General features: G+C 38.8%; 1 protein-coding gene across 1 annotated transcript; it reads left to right on the top strand.

Annotated features, from left to right (window-relative positions):
- Positions 1 to 1031: 1031 nt before the first annotated feature.
- Positions 1032 to 23350, top strand: Sms (spermine synthase; the record flags this gene model as incomplete). Its single annotated transcript, XM_055618662.1, has 9 exons — positions 1032 to 1145; positions 1672 to 1736; positions 4603 to 4778; positions 5461 to 5615; positions 7074 to 7163; positions 11629 to 11743; positions 13796 to 13875; positions 21004 to 21119; positions 22838 to 23350. Coding segments are annotated over 9 exons (951 nt in total), but the record flags the coding sequence as incomplete, so codon positions are not given.
- Positions 23351 to 27616: the final 4266 nt, after the last annotated feature.

Here is a 27616-nt window from a genome sequence, read left to right on the forward strand (position 1 = left end):
GTATACAGAGCACTTATAATTATTCTTTGTAGAGAAAGGAGCTTTTAAGTGAGAAGAATTGTTTGGAAATTGCTCTGAAAGCAAAATGAATAAAAATGAATGCATGTGTGGAAAGGTGGGAGAACTGTGTTTCAGGAGTAAGAGTGAGTTCCTGAAGCCAAATGAAAAAAAAAGTGAGATTAAATGTACACATAAGGTTGCTGTCACACATTCTTCGGTTTCTTACTTAAACAACTCTTTCAAAATGTACACCATTCTTAGCCTTCCAGTCAGTATGAAGGTTAGTTGAGAGAGCCTAGTTTGCACTTCCCCATCTTCCCCTCCTCCTGGTTAACTAAACTTGACATAACTATCTGGGGATCCTTTGTGAAAATTAAGTGCCAAAACAAGTTCAAGCCACACAAATTTCCATCACTGGAGAATGGTAAGTGGTTACAAAGTCTCACCCCTAGTTAATTCCTGCTGGGAGAAGGAAAATTAGTCTTTTTTTTTTTTTATGGAGTGACACTGGGCATATCAACCACACTCGATGATAAGCCTCATGCTCAGGAAAACCAAAACCAGAACAAAAAAATCATATGCCCGAAGGAGATGAGGAGATAGCTCATGTGCTAAAGTGTTTGCCTTATGAAAATCTGTGTTCCGCCCAGAACCCCTGTACCAAAGCAGGGTGACATGTTCTTGCAATTTCAGTGTTTAGTAGGTGGCCCAGGGCTCCTGACCTACACACACCCGCCACTCACGTGCATACATATACATGCACAAAAGGAATCAATTGTTAGCCCTGGATAATATGACTCGTCTGTAGACTTAATTTCAGGGCCCAAGGAGTAGTATTAAAAATCTTAGTGCTTGGCCCTGTTGTGTAAATCTTCCACAAGTGGCCATGTTCAACCTCTCAACTCCAAATCGGAACTGAAAAGAAAGAGAATTAACTCTGTCACTGAAAGAAAAGAAGAACTGTGTTTTTTTCTTGATTGGGGCTGTTTCGTTTCTTTTTGAAGTTCCCTGATAACAGTTTCTAACAGTAAAACTACACTTTCTTTTGTAGCTTTGCCAATTTGAGAATTTACCCACATGGATTGGTGTTGCTGGACCTTCAGAGTTACGACAGTGATGTGCAAGGCAAACAGGAAACTGACAGTGTTGGTTTTTCACATTTTCTTTTCCCTTTCAAAATGTACATTTCCTTTCCCCAGATTTAAGGTTCTTAAAATCTACTTAGCTTAATGAATGTTGACTTTCAAGTTAGCTAAAATTGAAACTTGCCTCTCTTGCATGTAAGTAATTTGACAGAAGAATTAATCTTCATCTGTTTTGTAAACCTAACTGTCAGCTTTCCTTTTAACTTCGTGAATGAAAGGAGTGGTTTCACTTCCTACTAGACAGAATGTAGAAACTTTGTGTATAGTTTTGCATATGCAGTATCCCATAGCTTTCTTCCCAGTTATTCTCTTGGAAACATGCAAGCCGTGGTTCGGGCAGCACTATAAGGGAGAGTTAGTGTGGGAGGGTGGAATTGGACCAGGGCAGGAAGTCCCACTAGGGATGAAGGGGCATATGTATGAGCCAGTATCACACTGTGGTCAGCATACCCTTATGCCTCTGCTCTGTAATTTAGTTGTACTGTGCAGTTTATACTCTAAACCTGCTGATTTCTTTTAATTGTAGCTTTTGAACAAAATAGAAGAAAAGATGAAAGAACTGAGTCAAGACAATACTGGGCGAGTTAAGCGGTAAGTCTTAACTATTCATTAATGTCCTTTCAATATTTGTTTAATTGGTAAAAATAATTGGAGTGGCAATGTTGGTATTAGTGTCTACAGAAGATACGGCGAAAATCCAAGTAAATTTTTAGCTTGCTACTGTGTATGCAGTGAACTAAATGATCCTCTCATCTTCATCCCAAACAGGACAAAATATATAAAACAAATGATGGAGGGACTGCGTATAATGAGGCAGAAAGTTGATACTGGGTAATTCCAACAAGCTGAAGCTAGGTAAAACAGAAAGCCAGGCACAGACAGACATGGAGGGAATTTACCCAGATCACTGATGTGCTGATCAGAATAGAGTAATGTTTTCTCTGTCTCACAGCAGATTTCAGAAAAGGGAAATCCTTATTGGCAAAGGTAGGATGTTTAAACACTTAATGACGCACTTTGCTGAGTTTGATCAGCCCACAGGAAAGCTCTAGGGCATATATGGGATAAATAGGTAATTATTAGCCTCCTGTAGCTGGTTAGGTAGGGAAGAGCAATGGGATGCCTGAGAGTCCTAGAAAGAACCATCCATATGTGAAACTTGCCTGTGTTTGATGGCTGAGGACACAGATTTTTTTGTAAATCTCACCCGAGTTCATTTTAGTAGTCCTTGGCTACGTCTCTGCCCACACTGCTTTCTGGATGCTTCTTCTTTTTGCTGCTTGAAATTTTTTTAATCTGTATTCATCTGAATTAAACAAGTTCCTACTCTGGGAAAATGAATTGGCTCACACCAAAATGTGGTCCTTTTTTATCAACTTTGCTTCTTGGTGTCAGTAAATAGAAAGTATTTCTGGGACTGAGGAACTTGCTCAGTGAGTTAAAACACTTACTGTTAAATTTGAGTTGAATACCCATGACCCATTTGGTAGAAGGAGAAAACCGAATTGTGCAAAGCCAACCTGTTCTAGTTGTCTTAAATACGAAGTTTGACTAAGAAGCCATGGGATTTATATAAAGACTCATCTTGTTTTTAAGTGAGAAGGAACAAGGAAATAAACCTTACCTAAAGTTTCAATTTGGGGGAAAAATATCTCACAGTATATACAGTGTACTTTAGGCCAATAACACATGGACACAACTCGCAAATCCAGCTTTGATTTTGAGTAGGGAAGATAGGTTTTGTAGGACTGCATAGGGTCTCTTGGTAGCGCACTGCAGGGAGTCAAACTTCATGTTGCCCTTGAACTTTTATCAAGCTGATGGCTTCCATATCCTGATCTTTATTTCTTTTCCAGGCTTTTAAAAAATCTAGAGAAAAGAGCTCTTCAGGAACTCAGGCAGTGTTGAACAATTGAGAGCAGACATTGTTTATACCTATTTAGAACTGGCTGGCTGTCACCTAGGACGGGCGTCCTCTCCTGAAATCCTTGACTTTGTATTCAGCATTTGTGGGAACTCTTTTTTTTTTAAAGTTATTTAATTATAATTGTGCGCGTATGTTGATGAGATTTGTTTACTTGTCAGCAGATTGTGGCTGTACTATTGGAAGCAGGTGAGAGGAGACCAAGGAGTGAGGCAGAAGTAGTGTGTTCCAGCATTGTTGGACCATATGCGCAGCTATATGTAGTACTACTTTCATTATTGAGTGTGCAGTGTGTTCTCATTTTCTTAGGGTTAGATTTTCCAAACCCCTTTTTGGTGTTTTTTTTTTTTTTTTTTCCTGTCATTCAGTGCCCTCTGCTGGTAGCTTCTGGTATATTCTGGTATATTCTATAGCCTATCAGAAATGCTTGATTATTTACAAAAGGATGGAGTGAGAACGCTTGTTATTTTGGTACTTCTCCAGGAATGATTGCCTTAGACAAGAAGTTTTTAAATCCCATTGCCGTTGGTAAATAATTATTGATGTAGTACTCAGTTTCTGAGGTCCACAGAACAGCCTCCTTAGTGGTGTCAGAGAGTGAAAGGGACATTGTGGTGAGAGCCCCAGCAAATACTTCTGTGGTTCAATAACATCCTCTTCACATCATCAGAGGTACAAGCTTCCTTGTATTCCCACTGAGACATTTGGATGCTCTTTGCCAACCTGACTCAAATCAGGAGGAACTCAGCTAAATCCACATGAAGTATGACTGCCAGATGTCTAATCTGGACTTTGTAGAGACAAATTAGGGAAAGACGAGTAACAAGTGAAATGACTTGTTAAATGAGTAACAAGTAAAATGAGTGTTTAAAAAAAGGTCAGGGAAAAGAAAATGTACTATTTGAAACTTTATTCAAAAGATTACAGCTGTAGAGGATATAATTGGGATTATTCAGGGTACTTGAAGATGAATTCTGACAAGATAATGGAACCTGCAACTGCAGTAATGACCAGGTGGTTTTATAGATTTTTGGTGATATGTACTAAAAAGTGTGATATCTACCATGACCATTTTTTTCCTTCAAGTTTTCATTAGGAAAAATAATTTTAAAGCATGCCAGAAAGACCTTCTTTCCTCTTATCCCTTTTAAGAGAAATGATTTTTTGCAGGTGTTGCAACTTGGTAGAGTCTGTACTTGTGAAGAGGTAAATGTCTGTGCTTTGGATTTGTTTTGTGCTTTTAGAGAATCTGTATCCAACAAACACATGACCTCTTTCTTCTTTTTAATTGTGGGTATGTACATGTGAGTCTAGGTACTGGCGGAGGAGATCTAGATATCTCCCTGGAGCTAGATTTAAAAGCAGTTTGTGATCCACTAGTCAAAAACCAAACTTAAGTCCTCTGCAGGAGCCATACACTCTCTTAAGCACTGTGCCATCTCTCTTGCCCATCATGGCTTTCTGTATACTCTCCATCTCAGGTCCTTTTGTAAGGCACTATTCTCCAAAGGCTCATTCCTATCTCTCCTCCAGATTACCACCCATAGTCCGAGGAGGGGCCATTGACAGATACTGGCCTACTGCTGATGGGCGCCTGGTTGAGTACGACATAGATGAAGTGGTGTATGATGAAGATTCACCTTATCAGAACATTAAAATTCTGCACTCAAAGCAATTTGGGAATATTCTCATCCTCAGTGGAGACGTTAGTAAGTATTCCACTCCTCCCTGATTGCCTAACAAGGTAGTGGTATGTTGGTGGCCATTGCTTTCCTGACAAATGCCATTATCTTAGAGTTGTCTGAGCTAAACTCTGACACTGCTATCTTTTAAGATTCACTTAGTTGTGTGAAACCACGGGTTGTTTGGAGTTTTGTGTGAACTTTATCTTGAAATAGATTATTTGATGAGTGGCTGGTTTGTTTTCCAATAGAAAATGCAGTTGGTTGTTTAAAACCAGCATTTTACTATGGACAAATTCCTACCTAAGTAGACACACTAGTGCAGTGAGACCACATGTACTAAGCAAAGGCCAGTGAAAATACCAATGAGTAGCCAATCTTATTTCATGTAATTCCAATGTATTTTGTTTGAAAGTGGCTCCCAGATGGCGTGTCTTGTCATCTTTAAAGGTGTCCTTTTTAAAAAAAATTAGTCAGAATATCAGCACATTCTCAAAATTGTATTTCATTTAAGTAACTTAGGTATTTTTGTCCTATGTGTCAGATGCATTAAGTTTGTGAAAACTACTTAATCCAAAAAACAACGTTGCACATTACAAACAGTTTTTAAAAGTTGGAAAATTTCTATTGCAAGCTCAATTCTAGCAGGTCAGGTTCTTTGTATATTTGGGTAGAGTCATCATTTGGGTCTCTTTTTTTATCTCCTTAGATTTGGCAGAGAGTGACTTGGCTTATACCCGGGCCATCATGGGCAGTGGTAAAGAAGATTACAGTGGCAAAGATGTACTGATTCTGGGAGGCGGAGATGGAGGCATATTATGTGAAATTGTCAAACTGAAACCAAAGATGGTCACGATGGTAGAAATATCCTTTATAAGAAAACAACATCAGGGACTCAAGAGATAGCTCAGTGGATAAGAGCACTTGCTGCTTTTATAGAGGACCTGGGTTTGGTTCCAAGCACTCACTTGTGACTAACAACTGTCTGTAATTCTAGTATCTGATATCTTCTTTTGGCCTTCTCTTAGGCAGCAGGCATACATATGATGCAAGTTCATAACAGCATGTATACACTCATACATATAACATTTAAAAAATGAGAGAGAACCCACCAATAAAAATTTCAAAACCAAATTTACCCTGCCTACCAGGTGTGCGGGGATAAAGAGCATACAGAGCAGAGATGGAGGGAAGGGCCAACCAATGCCTGGCCCAAACAAAGACCCACCCTATTATAGAGTACCAACCCCTGACACCATGAACAATACTCTGCTAAGCGTCCAGACAGGATCCTGACAGAGTTATCCTCTGAGAGGCTCTATGTAGCAGTGACTCAGAACAGATGCTGAGACTCACAGCCAAACATTGGGTGATGCACAGGGAGTCTTTGGAAAAGGAAGCAAAAAAAGAAAAGGAGCTGGAAGTGACAAGAGCTTCATGAGAAGACCAACAGAGCCAACTAACCAGGGCCCAGAGGCGCTTGCTGAATCTGAAGCATCAACCAAGGACCATGCATGAACTGGACCTTGGCCCCCTACAAAGATATGGCAGATGAGAAGCTTGGGTTCCCTAGTAAGGGAAGCATAGACTGCATCAGACAGATAGTCACGTGCTAGCTTTTTGATCATTTCCCTCTGGCGGGACTGCCTTAACTGTCAGCCCTGATGAAATTTGATGAGCTCTGCTGGATGGGAAAGGGAGATCTTCTTTTCTGAGGAATAGGTGAGGGGGGAAAGGGGAGCATGGGTCTGGGAGGTAAGGAGGGATGGGGCTACAACCAGGAAATAAAGTGAGTAAAAAATAAATTAGAAAAAATGAGAGCGAGCTAGCATGGGATACAGATAAGTAGATAGAACGAGGGGTGGGGGAGAGAACACAAGGTAAATACATTTGGATTTCCCTGGTCCTCCTTTGCTATATTCAGACTCCAATGAGTATCTTCCCACACTCAAGGCAGATGGGTTACGTTGACTTCCTTGAACGAACATTTCAATTTATAGCTAGCAACCTTGTATGTGTCTACTAGTAGAGAAGCAGAGATTGTAGTATAGTTGTAAATTAGAGACCATCTATGTTGGGTCCCCCATCTGCTCCCTAGTGGTTGTCAAATGGCTTCACTAAGCTACTTGACGAGGGAAAAAAAAATGTAGTTTAACTTGAATGTCCTTAGTGTAAAAATAATCGTAACTTCCACTTTTTAACTTTATGATTCTCGGGTAGCTACAGTAAAATCTTTGTTTATCTGAACCTTTATTTTTTAGAGAGGACTTATTATTTCAGAATTCTTTAGTCCATTCAAATTCTCCTTAACCAGTATTGAACATTGACCAAATGGTAATTGATGGATGTAAGAAATACATGCGAAGAACATGTGGAGATGTCTTAGACAATCTTAAAGGAGACTGCTATCAGGTAATTATGTTTCCTTAATAATATACTTTGTTTTTTGAAATAAGGGTTTCTTTGTTTAACAGCCAGCCCTGCCTGTCCTGGAACCTGCTTTGCAGACCAGGCTGGCCTCAAACTTACAGAGTTTCACCTGCTTCTGCCTCTCAAGTGCCAGGATTAAAGGCATGCACCACCACTCCCAGAATTGTTAATATACTTTTAAGGTGACTGAAAATAGAATTACAGAAGTGATCAATTGGACCTGTACCCTTTAACATAATTGGCTTAGAAGATAGTTGGTTTGTGTGAGTGTAGTATCTGTTCATATTTAGGGGAGACAGTATATAGATACTGAAAGAAGCCACTACTATGCATTCTATCAGGTTACATTTGTTGTTATTGAGGAATAAACTTGGCAGTTCTGTATGCTACACACCCAGTACACTGAGTAATCATTCAAACCCGCACTAATCCTGGTATACAAGATGTCATGTACTTTTTAAATGATGTGGCATATACCACCTTCTGTCGCTGCCCTGAATCATGTCTTGAAGTCTTGGTCTTTCAGAGACAACTCAGATTTTTAATTGGTAGGTGTAGTTGTTTAAAATGTTGCAAACAAGCGATTAGTTTCTGTCCTGCATTGTATTGTGCTTGAAAGTTAAACAGCCACTCTGATGTGTGATGGTGCACAGAGTTCATAGTCATAGACACAAGGACTTGTTAGAGCAAGATGCCCAAGCAAATACTTCATTGAACAGAATCTGAAATGTATACCTCCAGATTTGTAATAAATTTGGATGACTTCTGTACTTCGGAATGTTAATTATCTAGCACTTCTTTTTACCCTAATGTATGTATGTACATTTAAATTTGAGTTTGTGTTACATATATGTTAATTTGAGGCAGGAATTCTGTCCACTTTAAAATGCAATTGTGATTGTTTTGTGAGCCAAAGGACAAGAAAGATTACAGTTAGCTTATCCTGTAAGATAGCTTTAAAAGGGAGTGTGGGATTCAGCTCTATAGAACATTAGCTGAACTGTTTCACACTGAATTCAAAGTTATGTTGGCTGACAAATAATGGACAAGGCTCCCTGCTTGCTGGACTTAATCTGCCAGCCTAACTACTAGATGTTTTTCTGTTATATTGGGAAGAGCACAAATAAATAACCTTGAATAAACAAACCATAGAGAGTTTAAAGGAAGTTTATTCAACGTTGTGGGGTACAGGAGCTGCAGAATCCTATTATTCTGGCTTTTGAAAAGATAAAGGAAAGATCAGAAGAACAAAGCTAGAACAGCAGTACAATCTAGGTGTTTGTATGATAGCTGACCATCAAGGCACAGGTGATGGGCCAGGTGGTCAGATGTGTGCAGTAAGGGCAAAAGACTGTTTTTCATGGGATTTTGGTGTGCAGTTGGAATATATCAGGAGACTATGTGACTTATGCTAAAGCTACCTGGTATAGGAATTTAGAATCTTGAGGGTGGCAGTGTTCAGTGCATCAGAACAACCACCAGGGGGAGCCTGGGCTTTTTTCTTTTCTTTGATGCCGAGAGTTCTGAAGCTTTCAAGCAGGGTGGGAGGGAGCTTTGTCTGGGAGAAGACAGACCCACCTGAGCATGCAAAGGCATGCAAAGCAATTAAAATGTTGCTTTCAGAAAGGCAGAGGGTTTTACATATATTTAAACAGTTATTTAGATTAACATTTGTTTCAGGAAATAATTATTTATTTTTATCACAACAGTAAACGTGATACTGAACTATACATACTATGCCAAGAAAACTAAGAATGGATTATTTATGTGTATGTATGTATTTTGTTTATGTATGTACATACAGAACTATCAAGTAAAATAAGTTAAATTTAGCAACTTACATTTTAAGTCTATTATACTCAAGTAGGATTTCATTCTAAAAAATTTCAAGAGAAGAATTTTCAGAAATCTGTTACTGATGTTTTCAGTTTAATCACTACTTGGGCAAGTTGTCTGCTTTCCTTAAAGATACACACACTGGCCAGGTAGTGGTGGTGCACTCCTTTAATCCCAGCACTCAGGAGGCATAGGTCGGGGGATGTCTGGGAGTTTAAGGCAAGCCTGGTCTACATAGTGAATTCTAGGACATCCAGGGCTACACAGTGAAACCTTGTCTCAAAACAAACAACAACAAAACCAACACACACACACACACACACACACACACACACACACACACACACATTGTAATGAAATAGTGGCAAAACAAGTCTGTTATATTACATTTCATAAATAATTTAAAGGAAAAACATAGCTAACATTAATAAATGATAAAGAATGTAAGAATGTTTACCAGTCATTCTGAATAATAATTTCCATAGAAGCCAAGAGATAGCTCAGATTGTAAATTGTTTGCTGTGTAAACATGAAATCTCCAACACCCATGTAAAAGTGCTGGGGATATAGTGGCATGTGAATATAATCTTAGCATATTGGGGAAGCAGAGGCAGGTAGATGCCTAGGCCAGTCCATCTTAATAGGAGTGCTTCAGGAGAGTGAGAGACCCTATCACACTCCAGTTTGACTTCTGGTTGACACACGCGTGCGCGCGGACACACACACACACACACACACACACACACACACACACACACACACTGTAATAGAGGAAATCCACCAAAACATAAAGGAAGTATCAGAAACTCAATAGTAAATGATAAGGTTAAGGAATAGATTAGGTGGCAAAAAGTCATTTTCACTGAAGTAGGAACCAAATTATACATGTTGTGTGTCTGAGTTTATCCTTAATTTTGAAGCCACTAGTAATAGTAAGATAGGAAGATAAAAGTCATAAGAATAATAAAATAATTATAAGTGATAAGAGTGGTTAGAAAAATCCAAGAAATTTACTATGACAATTACTTGGACTTCTGAGAAATTGGTTCAGTGATTAAAGATTTAGGTGATTTAGGAAAGATTCTTTTTCTCTGTGCTGAATGTAGAGCAGTGTGAAAGGAAATTGGGAGGTGTGTGACAGGAAATCCTACTCAGTCTGCTAAATAGTTAGATATAAACTTAGCAAGTGGTATTATGAGACTGATGTGAGGCATGTGAAGATTTTACTGAAAGACATGTAGTGGAGTGGGTGGAGAGTCATGGTCTATCTTTTACATGGTAATAGCATAAAAGTTTTCATGGCTTCTCATTTATCCTAATTTTCATCAAAGCACTAAGGGAGTGAGACCAACTGATGTTTTCAAAGTTGCTTTTATTAAACCAAATGTCTAAGAATAGCCAAGAGAACCTCAGAGAATAATCATTGTAGAGGGAGACTTCTGCTTTTGATTGTTAATTTACTACAGGCCCTGTAATCAAATAGGAAATCAGACACAGACTCTAGAAAGATAACAAAGGTGTCATGGCAGCTTGAATTTGTGTTAAGTGCGTATTCCAACACATTGCTAACATACTATCCAAAATATATCTTATTTCCCTTGGATAAAGATTTAGTAGGCAATGCTGGCATGCTTATGCTAATCACATGCTTGAGAACTAAGTCAGCTAACCCTAGAAACCACTGACAGGTGAATTTCAGTAAACCTAAGCCTTAGATATAAAAACTAAGACATAAAGGAAAAAATTTCCTTTTGAAGTGGGAAATGAGGTTTAATATGCCTGTGCTTCTAGAGGACTGTTCAAGGTGAGAGTAGACCACTTGAAATGAGCTGGAGTAATTTGCTGTCTTCTGATCAGAATGAGGTGCATGGTTTAAATTTTAATAAAGAAAACAGTTGACTGTGAGAATGTCAAATAAACTCTTCTGTGGTGTTGGTATCAAAGCCTGACCTTTATGCACATGTGAGGCAAGTTCTATATCTTGGATGCACATGTGGCTTATAGGCAGTTGACCTTTTTTCTTTTTCTGTGACGAAATCTCATGAAGCCCAGACTGGCCTCCAACTCTATGCCGCTGGGTGTTCACATGTCCTCTGCTTTTTTCCGCTGCAACTTGTGCAGCGAATTAAGTTTTAGAAAACAGTAGGACAATGAAATTCTTCCAAGATATCAAATTCATAATGTAGTCTTCCTGTATACTTCTTAGCGGGTACTCAACATGAAACCCAGGCTGCCCTTAAACCTGTGGGGTGGTGCTTTCTCTGCTTTAGCCTTCCAAGAGCTGGAATTAATAAAGGGTGGGCTACCACACCCAATTGTCATCCTTTCTTATCAAGGGTCTGTGGGCAACCTGTGTAAACCTTCTTATATAAGACTGTGTCTCCATTTGTCACACAAGGAGAGCAATGGCACCTGTAGAGGAATTGCTCAGGTGAGAAAGGATTTAAACATATGTTCAACACCTAGTTTTTGCTTATAATAGACAGGGTGAAGAACTCTTTCTTTGTTCATGGGGCTGGTTCTGTGGATTTAACACCTAGCTTGCGTTTCCGCTTTATACGTGACACCCATTTGTGTTGACTCATGCATCTGATCCTGTTCTCTCTAAAAGGTTCTCATAGAGGATTGTATTCCAGTACTGAAGAGGTACGCCAAAGAAGGGAGAGAGTTTGATTATGTGATTAACGATTTGACAGCTGTCCCGATCTCTACATCTCCAGAAGAAGGTAGATTTTGTTTTGCGTTTTTAATTCTTTATGTGTATGTACATGAACATGTGTGAGTGTCTACGTGCGTGCATGTGTGTGCGTATATACACATTCATGTGTGTGTGTGTGTAGAGGACAATGGTCAACCCTGAATGTCCTCTTAAATTATATTCTACCTTATTTTTTTTTTTTTTGAGAAAGGGTTTCTTACTGAGCCTAGAACTTTTATCGAGTAGGCAGTGCTGCCTCTATCTCCCCATCACTAGGATTGCAGAGGCACATGCTACCATGCCCAGCATATACGTAGATGCTGGTGATCTAGAGGACTGTTCAAGATGAGAGTAGACCACTTGAAATGAGCTGGAGTAATTTGCTGTCTTCTGATCAGAATGAGGTGCATGGTTTAAATTTTAATAAAGAAAACAGTTGACTGTGAGAATGTCAGATTCTCATGTTTTAGTTTTGGTTTTATTGCTGTGAAGAGACACTATGACCACAGCAACTCTTATAAAGAAAACATTTCATTGGGGCTGGTTTATAGTTTCAGAGCTTTAGTTCATTATCATCATGGAGGGAAACACGGTGGCAGACATGGTGCTGGAAGAGCTGAGAGTTCTACTTTTTTTTTTTTTTCTAGATAGGGTTTCTGTGTGTAGCCTTGGTTGTCCTGGACTCATTTTGTTCTATCAGGCTTGCCTCGAACTCACAGATCCACTGGCTTCTGCCTCCCAGAGTGCTGGGATTACATGTATACACCACTGTACCTGGCTGATTTCTACTTTTTGATCTGCAGGTAGCAGAAGGAAACTGTCACACTAGGCATAGCTTGAGCATAAGAGACCTCAAAGCCCTCCTCCGTACCGACACACTTCCTCTAACAAGACTATACTTACTCCAAGACCACACCTCCTAAAAGTACCACTTTCTGTGTGTCAAGCTTTGAAACATGAGTCTGTGGTGGCCATTCCTATTCAAAGCAGCACAAGTGCATTCCCCACCAAGCCATCTTCTCAACCCCTTTTCTCTTATTTGTTAGAAGTAGTTGAACTAGCATTGATGGTGGAAAGATAGCTTTAATTTCTTTCCTGCTCCTAATATGAAAGTACAACTTAACACTTCGAAAGGTTTAATAGTTTGTCCTGGAACTAAAATGATTGGGGAACATGGATTCAGGTCCGTGTAAGTACCATGTTCCAGTGTGGTAATGGTCTCATGTTTTTATAGTTGCAGAACAAAAGAAAGTCACAAATCATGATTCTTCAAATACATGGCAACAGTAAGTGGGTTACAGCAAAGCAGGGCAAGCTCTGCTGTAGAATTTTGGAACTGTCTGAAGACATTCTTAGATTTGGCCTTCGGTGAAGTTAGTGTGTTCTGTTAATATATATGAAAAAGGATCTCATGGACTATTCTCAAGGATGTTAGATTTGACACAGGCCATGAATGGCTATTAAGAAGGCTGTAACATTCTGTCTCTCCACAGCGAGGAAGTATCTCAGCTTTTCAGGGAATGTTGCTAATTTCGTCCTTCAAGCAACTTTCTTTTAGACTTGGAGTTCTGCCTTTGTGTTCAGTCTTTATTCTTTCTCTGAGATTGGTGCTGGGGATGGAGCCCAGGATCTCCTGCATATAAACAAGCTCTCCACCACTGAGATACCCTCCCAGAGCCTTATGTTGAGTCTTTTTTGGTGTTGTGATAACTGTTCTAAATAGATGTGCACTTAATTTTGACCTTGGTGTTTGTGTTGGTGTGTACACAAACCAGCTATATGATTGTACATTATTGTTCATGAACAAACTTTCAAGCTCATGCTTCTTTAGATATTTTTGTATTTTATTTTATTTAATTTTTTTGGTTAGAGTCTCATGTAGTACAAGGTGCCTACATGAGTCAACCTCACTATGTAGCCAAAGATAATATTCAGCTCCTGATCCTTTTGCCTCCCCCTCCAAAGTGCCAGGATAATGGGTATGTACCAACACACTGGGGTCTCTTCTTTCGTATGACTATGAATAAATATTTGATATATGAAAACCATATTTATGAAACTTAACATTTTCTACATCCAGATTCCACATGGGAGTTTCTCAGACTCATTCTTGACCTGTCAATGAAGGTTCTGAAACAAGATGGGAAGTACTTCACACAGGTAGACCACTCAGTCCCCATACTCCCCTCCTCTGACTGTCAATAAGCATCAATATTTGTATATTTGAGTACATGGTTTTTAAATTTACATATGTCAGGAGAACAACAATATCTTTGAATTATATTTGTTCAAGCAGTAAGTTTCTATGTAGCTAATCTGTCATCTTTTGAGAGTATATTAACTGCAGAAGACTAGATTATCCTAATTTTGTTGGCCCTGGTTGTAGTATGTGATTGCACCAGCAGGTGGAGACATAGACCATCTCTCCCCCAACCCCGCTCTTTAGGCACATCTCTAGGGAAAAGCCCATCCAGCAGTGCACCTTTGATAAGCATCTTTGCCTGTAGTGTGAACTGCAGACACCAGATAGAAACTGATTGTTGCTTTGTAGTTTTTTTTCCCATTCTTTAGGGTATAAGTGTGTTTTTGGTATGTGCATAAAGTAGGTAGATACACATTCCTTGCTAAAAAGTGACAAAAGGCAACTAATTGTTAATCTAGTCTCATTACTTAGTATGAAAATCAATTAATTAATAACCAAGTTCAGCACCTGCACTCTGGTCTCTGAATTCTTCTGGGTTTACTGCAGAGTATTCCTCATCTTACCACATACAAACTCTACAAACTTTTTGGTTTTTACTGAAACAAGTTTATTTTGATTGTGGACCATCATAAGCAGAATTCTGTTTTTGTCCCATGTTCATAATCCCCCAAAAGACTTTACCTTGTGACCAATTTTATATTATATTGATTTCTCAGTAACTAATTTTAGTAAAATGTATGTTTTATTTTTGCTAAATATTATATGCTACTTTTATTAAAATACTTACTTTTTACATGCATGTGTTTCTGTGGGTATATGCATGAGAGTGCAGCTACCTGCAGAGGCCAGAGATTTCAGATCTCCTGGATCTATTAGTTACAGATGGTTATGAGCCTCCTGAACTGGGTGCTTGGAACTGAGCTCCGTTCCCCTGCAAGAACAGCAAGTACTTTTAACTGAGCCAGTATATTTTAATGTAAATATTTTTTATTAAATCCTGATATAACTACTGATGCCCCTCCCCTTTTCTCCACCTTCTGTCATGTACCCCCTTTCCTTTTTCTCAAGTTCATGGTCTTTTTTTTCTTTGTTGTTAGATACATATGTACATATACACAGATGTACATATACTTACACATTTACATAAATACAACCTGTTCAGTCTGTATTATGTAACATATGTGGATATATACACACAAACATAAATGTTTTTAGGGCTGATCATTTGGTATTGTATAGCCAATTGGTGTATTCTTCCCTATGCAAGACTGTTTTTCCAGCTTTCAACATTTCTTAGTTGCCTGTCATACCTTGTTTAGGGTTGGGGCCCCATGAAATCTCTCCCTTCCATGTTATTGTCTCTTGTCAGTGTCATCCTCATTCAGGTGTTCTTTTGGCAGCCATAATCATTGAAGTGTCATGGGTGTAGCTTCCCTAGCATTTTTAGGAGGCACAATGAATGTCACAACAGATTTCTTGTTTTTTTTTTTTGTTTTTGTTTTGTTTTGTTTTGTTTTTGTTTTTTTGTTTTGGCTCTTAAAATCTTTCTGCAGCCATTTTTTTTTTTATGGTGTTCCCTGACCCTTAAGTTCAGGAACTATACTGTAGGTGCATCAGTTAGGCTAGTTAAAGTTTTTTTTTAACTGGAATTAACTTTTTTTTACTGATTTATAAAAACATAAAAATGATCATTCACAGAGTTACCATGTGATGTTTATCTACATGTAGACATTGTCTAATGTTTAATCAGGTAAAGTCCACGTATCCTCTTAAATGTACATCATGTGTTTGTGGAGAAAACATGACACTTTTTTCTTGCACCATTTTGAAGTATATGGTACCCAATCCTTAGCCATAGTCAGCCTATGCTGTATAATTGCATGGCAGAATTTATCATTCCTATTCAATTGTTACTTAGTACCCACTGATGAACTGCTTTTAAAGATTGTTAGTATATTTAAACACCCCAAGCAGGGAGAGGTCTTATTTTTTTTTTCCAAAGGAAGCACTTACATCCTGATTCTAGAGTACTCTGTCTGTTTCATGGGGTCCGAAATGACGAATGCTGGAGAGAACATAGAATACCTGAAACACCTAAAGCTCCAGCTTGTTCTGTTTTCCTCCTCTTCCCACTGTGTGCAAAGCCTGTGTGTACATACTATCTTAATGCAGGCTCTACACACAGTGGACCAAATATGGCTATCTGTTCTGTTTGTTGTTTGTTTTTTGTTTTTTGTTTTTTTTTTAGTTTGTTTGTTTTTCAAGACAGAGTTTCTCTATAGCTTTGGCTGTCCTGGATTTGTTTTATAGACCAGGCTGGCCTCAAACTCACAGAGATCCACCTGCCTCTACCTCCCAGAGTGCTGAGATTAAAGGCATATGCCGCAGTGCCTGACTGTTGTTTCTCAATGAATAGCCATGCTCATTTGTTTTGTGCTCCAAAAGCAGTGAGGAGTATTGCGGGGAAGGCCTCGTGGTCTGTGCTGTCTTAAATGTGGTCTGTTTGGCCCTTAAAAGAGGAAGTTTGCAAGCCTGTGTTTTATGTAGGATGTAGATGGTGAAACTTGCTCAAACAGTGTTTTGTACTATAAAAGGAGTGCAGATTCAGTTATGTTGGGCTTTTGGGAGCATATTTACTGTATTGCCCCCCCCCATATCCATAGCTAGAAGAAAGTCTGATGCAATTTAATTTAGTAAACATGAGGCTCTAGTGTCTAATAACCAAATAGAGACTTGCCAGAACTTGCGTGTCTTGGTTCTAGAACTCTGACTAGGGGTGGTGAAGAAATGATAACAAGAAAAAACAGGGCACCTCTACATGGAAAAGCTGTGGTCAGGTAGGTTGTGGGCATTCTGATAAGAGTTGAACCAATTACTGCAAGAAATCTGGAACCTCAGTGTGTTTTATTATGCACAGAAGAGGAGAGAAAAGTTAGCTAGGCTTGGTAGGAAGTGTCTGCTTGGTAGGTAAGCAACCTCGGCTTGACAACAACTGGGAAGAAGTTGTTGCTAGTTTTGTACACATTGATCACGAACACTCAGACCTCTGAAGAAGACATTTCCATCTTCTGAATCTCACCTGAGGAAGACTTTTTTTCATTCTCATGGGGCTAAGGTATGCCCATGTGGACAATACTCATTCACCCAGGACTTCATTTATGCAGGGCTCCCTCTGCTCCATTACGGAGAATGAAAACAAGCTAGGTGTGGTCGCATCGGCCTGTAATCCTAACTATACATGGGAGGCTGAGGCAAGGAGATTTAAGTATAAGATCCTCTGTGATCTAGTCACTTTGGAATAGATGAAAGATGGCATTGGAAAGTGTGATGGTTTTGTTCTTTGCCTGCTATAGGGATCTGGAGCCTTAGTGTGGGAAACTAATAGAAATGTTCCATGAGAATACAGCATGTGCAAATACTAATGCTAAAACTTTGAAAACTTGCTTTTGTGAACTGTTTTTTTTTTTTTTAAACTCCCAGATCATAAATCCAAGGCTGTGTCCTTTGTCAAGAATTAATCAAAAGACATCACTGCATGCACTCTGTCCTTTCATTCACTACAACTGGAGATACAAAGTGATACCATTTTATGATAGCCTGGGGTTGTGTCTTATGTTTTTTGGTGATATGTGTCACATGCTGAAATTCACATGGGCATAAGTCTTGCAGGAAACCATAGTCAATACTATTCATTTGTTCATCTATCCATCCATCCATTTTTTTTATTCACTTACGTATGTATATATGTACATATGTATGTATGTGGTGAATTCCTGCATGATAGACAAGAATATTAGCACTGACCTATATCTTTAGACTCTGGCTATGTTTTTTTCTTTTTTTTTTTTCACTGTACAATGATATGCTCAGGAGATAACTCTTGATTCTTGCTGCCCCTCTTCTGCTCTTGGCTGGAATATGTAGCAGAAAAATGGAGGTTAATGATGGGATGGGGATATTATGTGGTGATTTGCAAAAAGTAAATGTCCATACCAACACATTGCTTGTGTCACAGTGGGAAATTTGTAACATCAGTGGTGTGTTACTCTGGGGACTTGAAGGTAGCCTTATGATCATGCTACAAAACTTGAGCATGGGAAGGTCATACGGGGAGAAGAGGGAGGGTAGGTGGGAAAAAAAACTTGGGAATGTACATTTTTGAGAGTAGAAATAACGTACTTGACTACCTTCCTGCTGTCTCCAACTTCCTACTTAACAAAACAGACTGTCAACTACATACAAAAATGTGTATGTAACATACAGAGAAACTACAGTGAAAAATGTCGCAAACTCCTGACCACTCCCATAACCTTGAACTGCTCATTATCAGTACTTTTCAGGCATCTATAGTCCTCACTAAAACTTTCTGCTTTCTGGAAGCAATTGATTATTAGCATCATTTGAAATTTTTCTTGACTTAGTTTTGTTTTATTTTTCAAATTATGTGTGTGTGAGTGTGGGTGCCTGTGGAGTCCAAAAGAGGGTGATTGCCTGGGGCTGGTGTTAGAGGTATTTGTGAGCTGCCTGACATGAGTGTGAGAAACTGAACTCTTGTGTCTTCAGTATTTCCAGTATGTGCTCTTAACCGTTGAATTGTTTCTCTAGCCCTTTTAGCGTCAGTTTTTCTGTTTAGTTGTTTTTTTTAAAGCTGGGCGTACTGGGATAAGCCTTTAATACCAGCACTCAGGAGGCAGAAGCAGACGATCTCTGAGTCTGAGGCTGGTTCTGGTCTATGTAGAGTCCAAGACAACCTACATAGAGAGACCCTGTCTCCTAAAACAAAAACCATAAAAAAAAAGAATATGTGTGTGTATGTGCATGTGAGTGCCACTAAGATCAGATCCTCTGCAGCTGGTTGTGAGCTGCCCAGCATGGGTCCTGGAGTCTGAATTCAGGTCCTCTGCAAGAGCAGTAAATGCTCTTAAGCACAAAGCCATCTCTTCTGCCCTTTAGTGTCAGTGCTCAAAATTTTTTTGTACATTCTGTAGTTCACATAAGTGTGATTTATTTTTTTTACTATTTGTTTTGCTTACTGAAAAAAGATTTGTTAGTTTTAATTTTTGTGTATATATTTGTGTGTTAGTGTGTGAGTATATACTGGCAGACTAGTGGTATTAGGTCACCCTGTAGCTGGAGTTATCAGGCAGTTTTGAGATGTTCAACGTGGGTGCTGCAAACTAAACTTCTCTTCCGTAGAAGAGGAGCAGTAAGTGTTCTTAACCACTGAGTCATCTGTACTATCCCTGCTTCCTACTTTTTTGAGACAGTCTTACTATGCAGTGTCGGCTGGCCTGGAACTGGCTGTATGGAACAGGCTAGCCTTTAACTCACAGACATCCACCTGCCTCTGCTTCCTGAGTGCTTGGATTTAAGGCACATGCCACCACAGCCAGCTAGTTTTGCATACTCTCGGACTTAAATAAAAAAAAAGAATTTACACTACAAAATAATAGAAACTGATGTAAAGTTAAAAATGTTAACATTACAAGAGTCTATAAACTAAAAAAGCAAGTGTTATTTAAGTGTAATATGAAACAAGGAGAATTTTCTACAACCGAACTTGCTGAGTTATTGGGTAATTATTTCTTTGCAGTTAGGTTTTGTTTTGGAACTCCCATGTGTCTTTCCTAAAAAAAGTTCTATTTATATAGACAAGAAAGTGAAATTTATAATGTTCCTTTTTTGGGGGTAGGATTCTATTTGTGGAGTTTCTTCGTTCCACTTTTCTTTTGAAAAACTGCTTCCTGACAATGTTGGGAAAGAACAAATTGAAACCTTTCAGTTTGTGTACCACATTCTCAGTAAGGAGGTCCCGCCCTCCCATATATACTCTCGAAACACACAGCTGGATATCAGTTTTAAGATGGCAGACAACCATTCGGCTGCACACCTTGTTGGCATTTCCGTTCTGTATAGCTTCCACAGCGGGGATGTGTTCTAAAAACAACTGCACAGTGTTTTCTATTTACGAATTGTAAATTACATGTGTGGTGTTTATATGCTCTCATGGTGAACTTGATGTTGAAACCAAATTATATGCTGGTGAAGGGCACCGGCTAAATCCCACTGCAGGACCCTAGATGATGGGTTATTAAACAGGCTGCCACTAAAGGATGACGTTGTGCTAAGTGAACGTGCTAAGTTAAAACCACCAAGGCCGTTTCTTGGAATAGTTCTAACCACCTTTTTCATGGCTGCCTGCTTGGTTTTAAAAGGCTGGTCTCAGAAGTTCTGACATCATAGGCTGCCTTTGTGAAGAGTTTTCATCTCACGTTGTTCCTTGCTGTTTGGAAGCAAATGAATGGTATCAACATGAACATTCCATAGTTTCAGATGTGTTCACAACTGGGGTTTTTCCTTAGCACATATATCCTGAACAAATTTATTGTTGTCTTATTCCTTAAAAAAATTGTCACAGAGGGCTAATGTGATGCCTCAGTGGATAAAGGGGGAGCCTAACAACCTGAGCTTGATTCCCAAGAGCCACATAAAATGGTGGAAGGAGAGAACTGATTTCACAAAGTTGTCCCGCAGACTGCCATCCATACTCGTGCCATAGCACATGAATGCGTCATGCCTACACACAATAATAAACTTTAAAAATTAGAACTTGAGAAAAGGATGAGGAGTGAATACAGTTGTGTGTCAGACTTAGCCTTTTAGAAGGACTGTACTTTACATCATTGCAGAAAGTAAGAAAATTATCATTTTGACATTTCAGTTTCACCACAGCTGTGACCATTACTGACAAAAAAAAATTTACTTTGAGTGGGTTATGTGGGTGAATCTTGCTAAATTGCATGGTGTGGGTACAATGAACTGTGTCACTAATGAGAAATTGGCCTCACTGCTTTCTATTGCTTCATACTTCAATAATTTGAAATAGCTCTGTAAATGAGGTAGAAAGAGAATGAACTAATGAGTCCATAAATAGAATTCATTTCAGTTTGTGGAAGTATAGAAGCCTTATCTCATTTTTTTAAAGATGAACTTTTATTTCAAGCTCCAATTGTTCTCCACTTATTAGAGACCTTCAAATGGGTATGACTTAGAAATCCCATTGTTTGCTTTTCTCTCTGATTTAGGGGAACTGTGTCAATTTGACTGAAGCCCTGTCGCTCTATGAAGAACAGCTGGGGCGCCTGTATTGTCCTGTGGAATTTTCAAAAGAGATTGTCTGTGTCCCTTCATACTTGGAATTGTATCCTTTGACCATGACATTATGTGCTTGCTTTTCAGACCATCTAGGTATATTACATACTGCCATTATTAATCCTAAAACAAACAGAATTAGCTCTTTAGTGTATAAACTCTGAGTCTCAAACTTAACTGGGACTCCTGGGAACTTGGAAAAAAAATGGGCTTCATTTTTGGATTTTGGAGACTGGGATGTTCCTTGTCATAGCTTTCCACAGCCTTTAATCATTAAGCCCCATTGATATAAACAGAAACAATGATTGTCAAAGATAGGCATGCATCACCTGGGAACTAGTTAGGCAAATTCTTCTATCATCACCCTTCCCAATCAAAAATGTAGAGGTGAGGACCAATGACCTATTTCCTCAGTTCTCTGGGGGACTGATGTATGCCCAAAACCTAAGAGGCATTTATGGGATTCCCAGAAACCTGCATATCAAAGAGGAAATGAGTGATTGCCATTGTAAGCTGGCTAGCAAGACTAGACATGTCTATATTATAGTAAGCAGTCATCAGCTTCTTTAGCACAAGCTGAATCTAGGTTTCCACGATGGCAGTTTCTTTTGCTATCAGGGAAATATCTCAATGCTGCTGGCCCTGGGGCTGCCTCCCTATGGCTTGGGCAGGCAGGCTGCTGAAGCTACATGCCTGCTTCAAGATAAGAAGTGCCTAAGTACTCTGCCCCAAAAGGGGGATATTCTGCTTGCTGGGCAGCCATGTCCCCTCTATGGCCTGTGGACATTTAGCATCTTCTCTGTCTCTACTGCTCCTGTGTTCTTTTAAGAATGTTCTTTATGCTTAGAGGTTTGAGTGTGGTTTTCCTCCTACCTAGGGGCTGTGTCTTAGTAGCCCACAAAGTCAGGAGAGGCTGGAGACAAGAGGCATGCCTGGAATGGCCTGCAAGAACTATACAGGGATCACACACCCGGAGAAGAGCTGATGGTTAGTTCAACTTTACTTCCAGAGAACACATTATATATACCCCTAGGGGAGTGGTTGGGTGCTTCAAGGATAGGTATACATAATTCGATGAAACTAGGCACTTCAAGGATCCCTGATTTGTATTATACAGCAGGCTCCTATCATAAGAGTAGAGGGTCACTGCTTAATTAGCATATGGGTAGGCAGAGGAAGGGGAGAGTTAGCATGGAGCTGTGTCAGAGGCCATATATCAAGTGTAGCTCAGGGAATCTGTTAACTAAAGACACTCTGCAGATGAAGTCAGGCAGAAAGCAGGAGACCCTTCCAAGGGGAGGGAGTACTGCCTTTAGCACCTATAATAGCTGTCTGGTCCAGGCAAGAATTGCAACCCCAACCAACAGGGTACCTCCAACATATGAGGAATAGGGATAATCTGGGAGAAGGCTTCTGGGTCTTACATTCCCTTTTCTTTCTGTTCTACTCTTTCACCTTTTCAAGTTTTTTTTTCCCCTTTAATTTACTCTATTCTATTTTCTTTTTTCCCCTCGTACTGACTCTTCAAACTTTGGGGAGACATTTAGATTAGAAACAGTAGTGTTACCTGAGAGAACTGAATGTACTTTTGGTCTTTGTTCACTGGACTCCCTTTCAGATGTCCCAAGTGGTGGATTTCCCATACTTCAAAGTGGTCTTTTTAAAAAGCTTTTTTGTGTTATTCCCAGTATTCTGTTCTGCATACACACATTAAGTGGTAATTTTCCTCCTTGAATGGCCTTCCTTATTCCTTGACTCCCTGTCCAGGTGGGTATTTTACACTGTTTGGAAGAAAGCTAAGCCTTAAAGATGAGCATTCCTTGAATGATGCAAGCCAACTTCCTGATCCCCATATGCTGTATATTCCATCAAATGAGTCAGGCAACTGTTCATAAATTTCTTCAATTGTTTTTTGTTTTTAATTATTATTTTTAATTTAAAAAAGCCAATGGGAAAATGTATATTTTGATGAGCTAGGGTGTTCATTTTTAAAAGTCAGCCGAAGGACAATTAGACAGCTCAGCAAAGACTATGGAATGCACTGACCCCCTAGAATGTGATTTTAGTATCTTTTTTTTTCTCTGTATGGGGTTTGGGTTTTAATTTGGACATGTGGAGGAATGAACATCATTGTTTTGTTTTGGAGAGAAGTTCCTGATAGTGTTTCTCCCCCCTCACCCCCAAATTGACTTAGATATTAAAATTTGGTGCTTTTGAAAGTAAAAAAAAAATAAAATAAAAGAGTGATTAGCATTGCTTCAATTAAAATTACAAAAGATACCTTTATGTGTTTGGTCACTTTATTTCAGCCTATTTTCCTGTGTCTTATCTCTGACGGCCTAGAACAAAGGTATACTTTAGATTTTTTTAGTTCTGTAACTGTACTCATGTCATAATGTCTTAGTAAAAGGCCTTGGAACCCTGGTGATTCTAGTAGTGACTTTATTTATCACAGTGGTGAATGACTCAAAGCCTAATCTATATTTGCCACTTTTTCATTATAAAGTCGACCTGAGGATAAGCAGAAGATTTTTTTCTGACTGAAAAGATGAAACTCAAAAGATTATTTCTTTTACCACTCTCACTGATGAACTAGATGTAAATATAAAGATCTTTATGGTAGGATGTGCAGATGCACAATAGAGTTCATGTAGCAGCCTGGTCTACAAAGTGAGTCCAGGACAGCCAAGGCTATAAACCCTGCCTAGAAAAACCAACCAACCAACCAACCAACCAACCAACCACCCAAATACATAAATGTGTGCTCATGTGGATATCATACTGTATTGTGGATAACACTCCAACCAATTTGAATTGTCTATCCTGTAGTATGTGTAAAATATTTATACTACATCAGTGGAATCTGTTCATTTATGATATTTTTACAGTAATTGAAACACTGAAAATTTAATATGAAATCAGGCTCAACACTGAACATTTTTCATTGTATCTCCCAAGATAGGAACAAATGATATAAGGTATAACAAATGATCTAAGTGAGTGCTGACCTGTGCTGTTTTTATTGGATGGACATGGAAAAAGAAACAGGATAGAATAAAAGGAGTTGAGAGTCATGTTCAAAGTCTGATGAATTTCTCTTCTTCTGTAGTTGCTTCAGGCTGACATTGGGATGGAGATATTGGAGACCAAAGAAGACTGAAAGGCTAGTCAAAAGCTAGGCAATGGGGGGGCTGGAATGATGGTTCAGAGGTTAAGAGCACTGGTTGCTCTTCCATAGGTCCTGAGTTCAATTCCCAGCAACCACAATGGTGGCTCACAACCATCTATAGTGACATCTGGTGCCCTCCTCTGGCAAGCAGGCAGAACAGTGTATGTATCAATAATAATAAAAGCAGCTAGGCAATGGGGCACCATCTAATTAGCCATCCAGTTGAAGAGACAGGGAGCCATCGCATCAGCTGGACTGGTTTATTTCAGCTTTCAGCAAGTCCGGATTTCAGCTTGCAGTCCATAGCTGAACCCTGAATGGAGGGAGTCAGTCAGCCAGGTGAAAATCTGCTGAGACAAATTCATACTAGAGACAGAAGTTTAAAAATGTCTAGTAAGTGGGGAAAGTGAGGAATCCCCAGACTAAGGGAAAAACTCATCTGGGGTCCATTTGAGCTATGGCAGATCCAGGTCTTCTGAATTTTTTGATTTCCTGAAACTCATGAATTTTAGTTTACAAAAAGTATATTAGTGTCACCATTGTATTGAGATTCATACTTTAGAAAAAAGTAAGATCTGCAAGATCCTACATCTGCAAGACAGCAGGAGAAGACTCATTCCACTGTGACCTAGTAAAAGCTATGGCTTAGGGTCAGATATATACATTAAACAGAGATGTTTTTAGCATGATGAGAAGCACCTTCAAGTCTATTTTCCAGAAGACATCCAAAGGGAAATTAAAATCTCAAGCTTGTGACTGAATAATAAGCAGGCATTGTTCCATCAGCTTATCCCAACTCTTGATCAATGTCAAAACAATGAACCCTTGCAATTTTATAACAACATAAACACAATAGCAGAGAGGCGGAGAGAAACCTGAAATAGCTCCCATTTTCAATGACTTTTATTATTACAACTTGTATTTGCATACCTCAAAACACTTTTTTAGACCCACAAGTCCTTTATAACTTGGCATTTACCAACCTTAAAATGCCTGTTTAGATCCTCCAATCTTCCTTGCATTTACCAACTTTGAAAAACTTCTTAGAGAAGCTTTTCTTCATAACTTTCATTTACCAACCTTGAAACATCTTCCTAGCTCCTCAGTTTTTTTATATTTTCACAACTTAAACTTTTATATCCTCAGACCTTACATAAACGTTATGTTGAAAGATGTCGATACATCCTGCTATTCACCATAAGACACAGGCAATTAACATGAAGCCTGTGAGCAAGGCAAACCAGTTTGCTTTATAAATAAGAGATCTAATACGTAGTAGTTTTAACTAGCTAATGAAAAGACCAATGAAATAACAGTGGAACTAATTGTCTGTTCTTTAGCTGCAGAGTTACCATTAGCTTAGTTTAGCCATCAATGTTATCAGAGACCAGAGAAGGATAAATTATAACCTTAATAAATATACCAGTTAAAATGACAGAGTCTTTGTACCACCTAGGTAGTTGTCCCTGGCTCCTGTGGTTTCATGGCATCATGAGCAGAGGCTGTCTGTCCATCAGGCACAGATGAGAGACTTTCTGGGGAACAAAGAACATGAGAGACTGATCTCACCTTGCCTTCAGCAATGTGAAACAATGACTATGCAGGTGTCAATAGCTTTGTCCACAGTTTAGGCTGAGCCCTAGAGGTGGGCCAGTTGGGGCAGTCTTGCTCAGTGGTTAGCATACCACAATCCAGAGTTGAAGTCATCTGTCATTGTGCCCAAATCTCAGAGACCTTGGGGAGGTACTGCCAGGATATTGGGACTCTATCATAAAATCTAAGTAAAATAGATTCCATATATATCAGATCCCTGACAAGCTTGAGGGCCAGTATTTTTTAGTTAATCTTTGTTTGTCTTTAGTTATCTGCTCTAAACTGCATCCTGTAAAACAGAATGTTATAGTCTCTAATTCTGGCAATTTCTGTAGTTAAGTGTTTAGGACCGTATCTATTTTAAGGAGATCCACATAGGCAAACTTTATGGTTATCTGTCCTAAGCTTAACCTTGAAAACATAAACAAGAGCCTAGGTAAAGCTCAATCTTGTAACCAACTGCAGTCATTAGCATAACTTTAAATGTATTTCTGAACTAAAATCCAAGCAAAACTTTTAATCATAGAGTTAATAGAGTGGCTGGCAAATCTTGCTGATCCTACCATATTGTATTATTAAGACTGAACAGCAAAAAGCTTAAAGGACAGAAATTGCATTTAGCACTAAACAGGGAACTGAACACAACTGGCAGCCCTCAACAAAGATGGCAGTAAAACAATGGCCCCACCCTCTTTATCCCTGACCGAACATGGCAGTCAGCCACATACTGTTACAGGCTGTGGTGGGCAATTTTAAGGATAGCCATTAAGTGTTGCTGATGGTGTTACCGCCTCCCAAGGTATAGCACTGTGGAGCATTTACAGTTTCTGGTAACCAAGTTCTAACATTGTAATTAAGTTTTAGAGCCAACTGCATAATAGAACAGTATAGAACAATTTTAAACTGTACTTGAAATATTCTGGCCCCAAACCTATCGGCCAGAAAGAAACAGCATTAATCCATTCATTTAGGAACTGGCAGGCAGGCACACAGTTCAAATCAGCCTGTTAATCTGAATAGAACTTTACAAACCAGGGCTAAATCACACAGCATTCCGCAAAAACACAACCCTGAATTTTATATATATATAAAATATGTGTGTGTATGTATACATATGCATATACATTTATATATACATATATATAATCTATAAAGACATTACTATAAAATACCTGATAAATTTTAAAATGTTTCAAAGCCTTAAACACATTTTTAAAAGAAATCTGTTTTTGCAATAGCAAAATAAATACAGTTTTTAGGTATGAAGTCACAAAGCATAACCATAATTTTAAAAGTCAAAACCAAATTTTTCCAGTGTAAACAATTCAGTCTCTAAAATCAATACCAAATTAAAATGAGACACCTTCTTAGTCTAAAATGAGATAGTATGATAAACAATTTATTATGGCTAAGAGGTTCTGTAATTTTTTTTTTTCCCTATCACACATCAAGTGACAATTTCAAGATGGTGGAGTCACATCACATGGCAAGTCACATGGTTACTATTTAAAATCATCTGTGTTTCTATAGATGTTACAAACACATATGTACACGTTTTAAACAACAGTTTGATTTTAAACTTTAAACATATCCAATAACTGTTAACCTATAATCAAAACATACAGAGCATATTAACCATTTAAGAGCAGTCAGAAATAAACATGTAATGGCCATACATATATTTAAAACAGAAAAAAAAATTTCCTTACTTCATTCAGCTGTAATTTCAAGCACTTTGTTATCTGTTGAATATATGAAAGGAGTTTGTTACTTGCTAGCAGTGT

The sequence above is a fragment of the Psammomys obesus genome, unplaced genomic scaffold (genome assembly GCF_907164565.1).
Source record: "Psammomys obesus unplaced genomic scaffold, mPsaObe1.curated_primary_1811, whole genome shotgun sequence".
Taxonomy (NCBI): domain Eukaryota; kingdom Metazoa; phylum Chordata; class Mammalia; order Rodentia; family Muridae; genus Psammomys; species Psammomys obesus.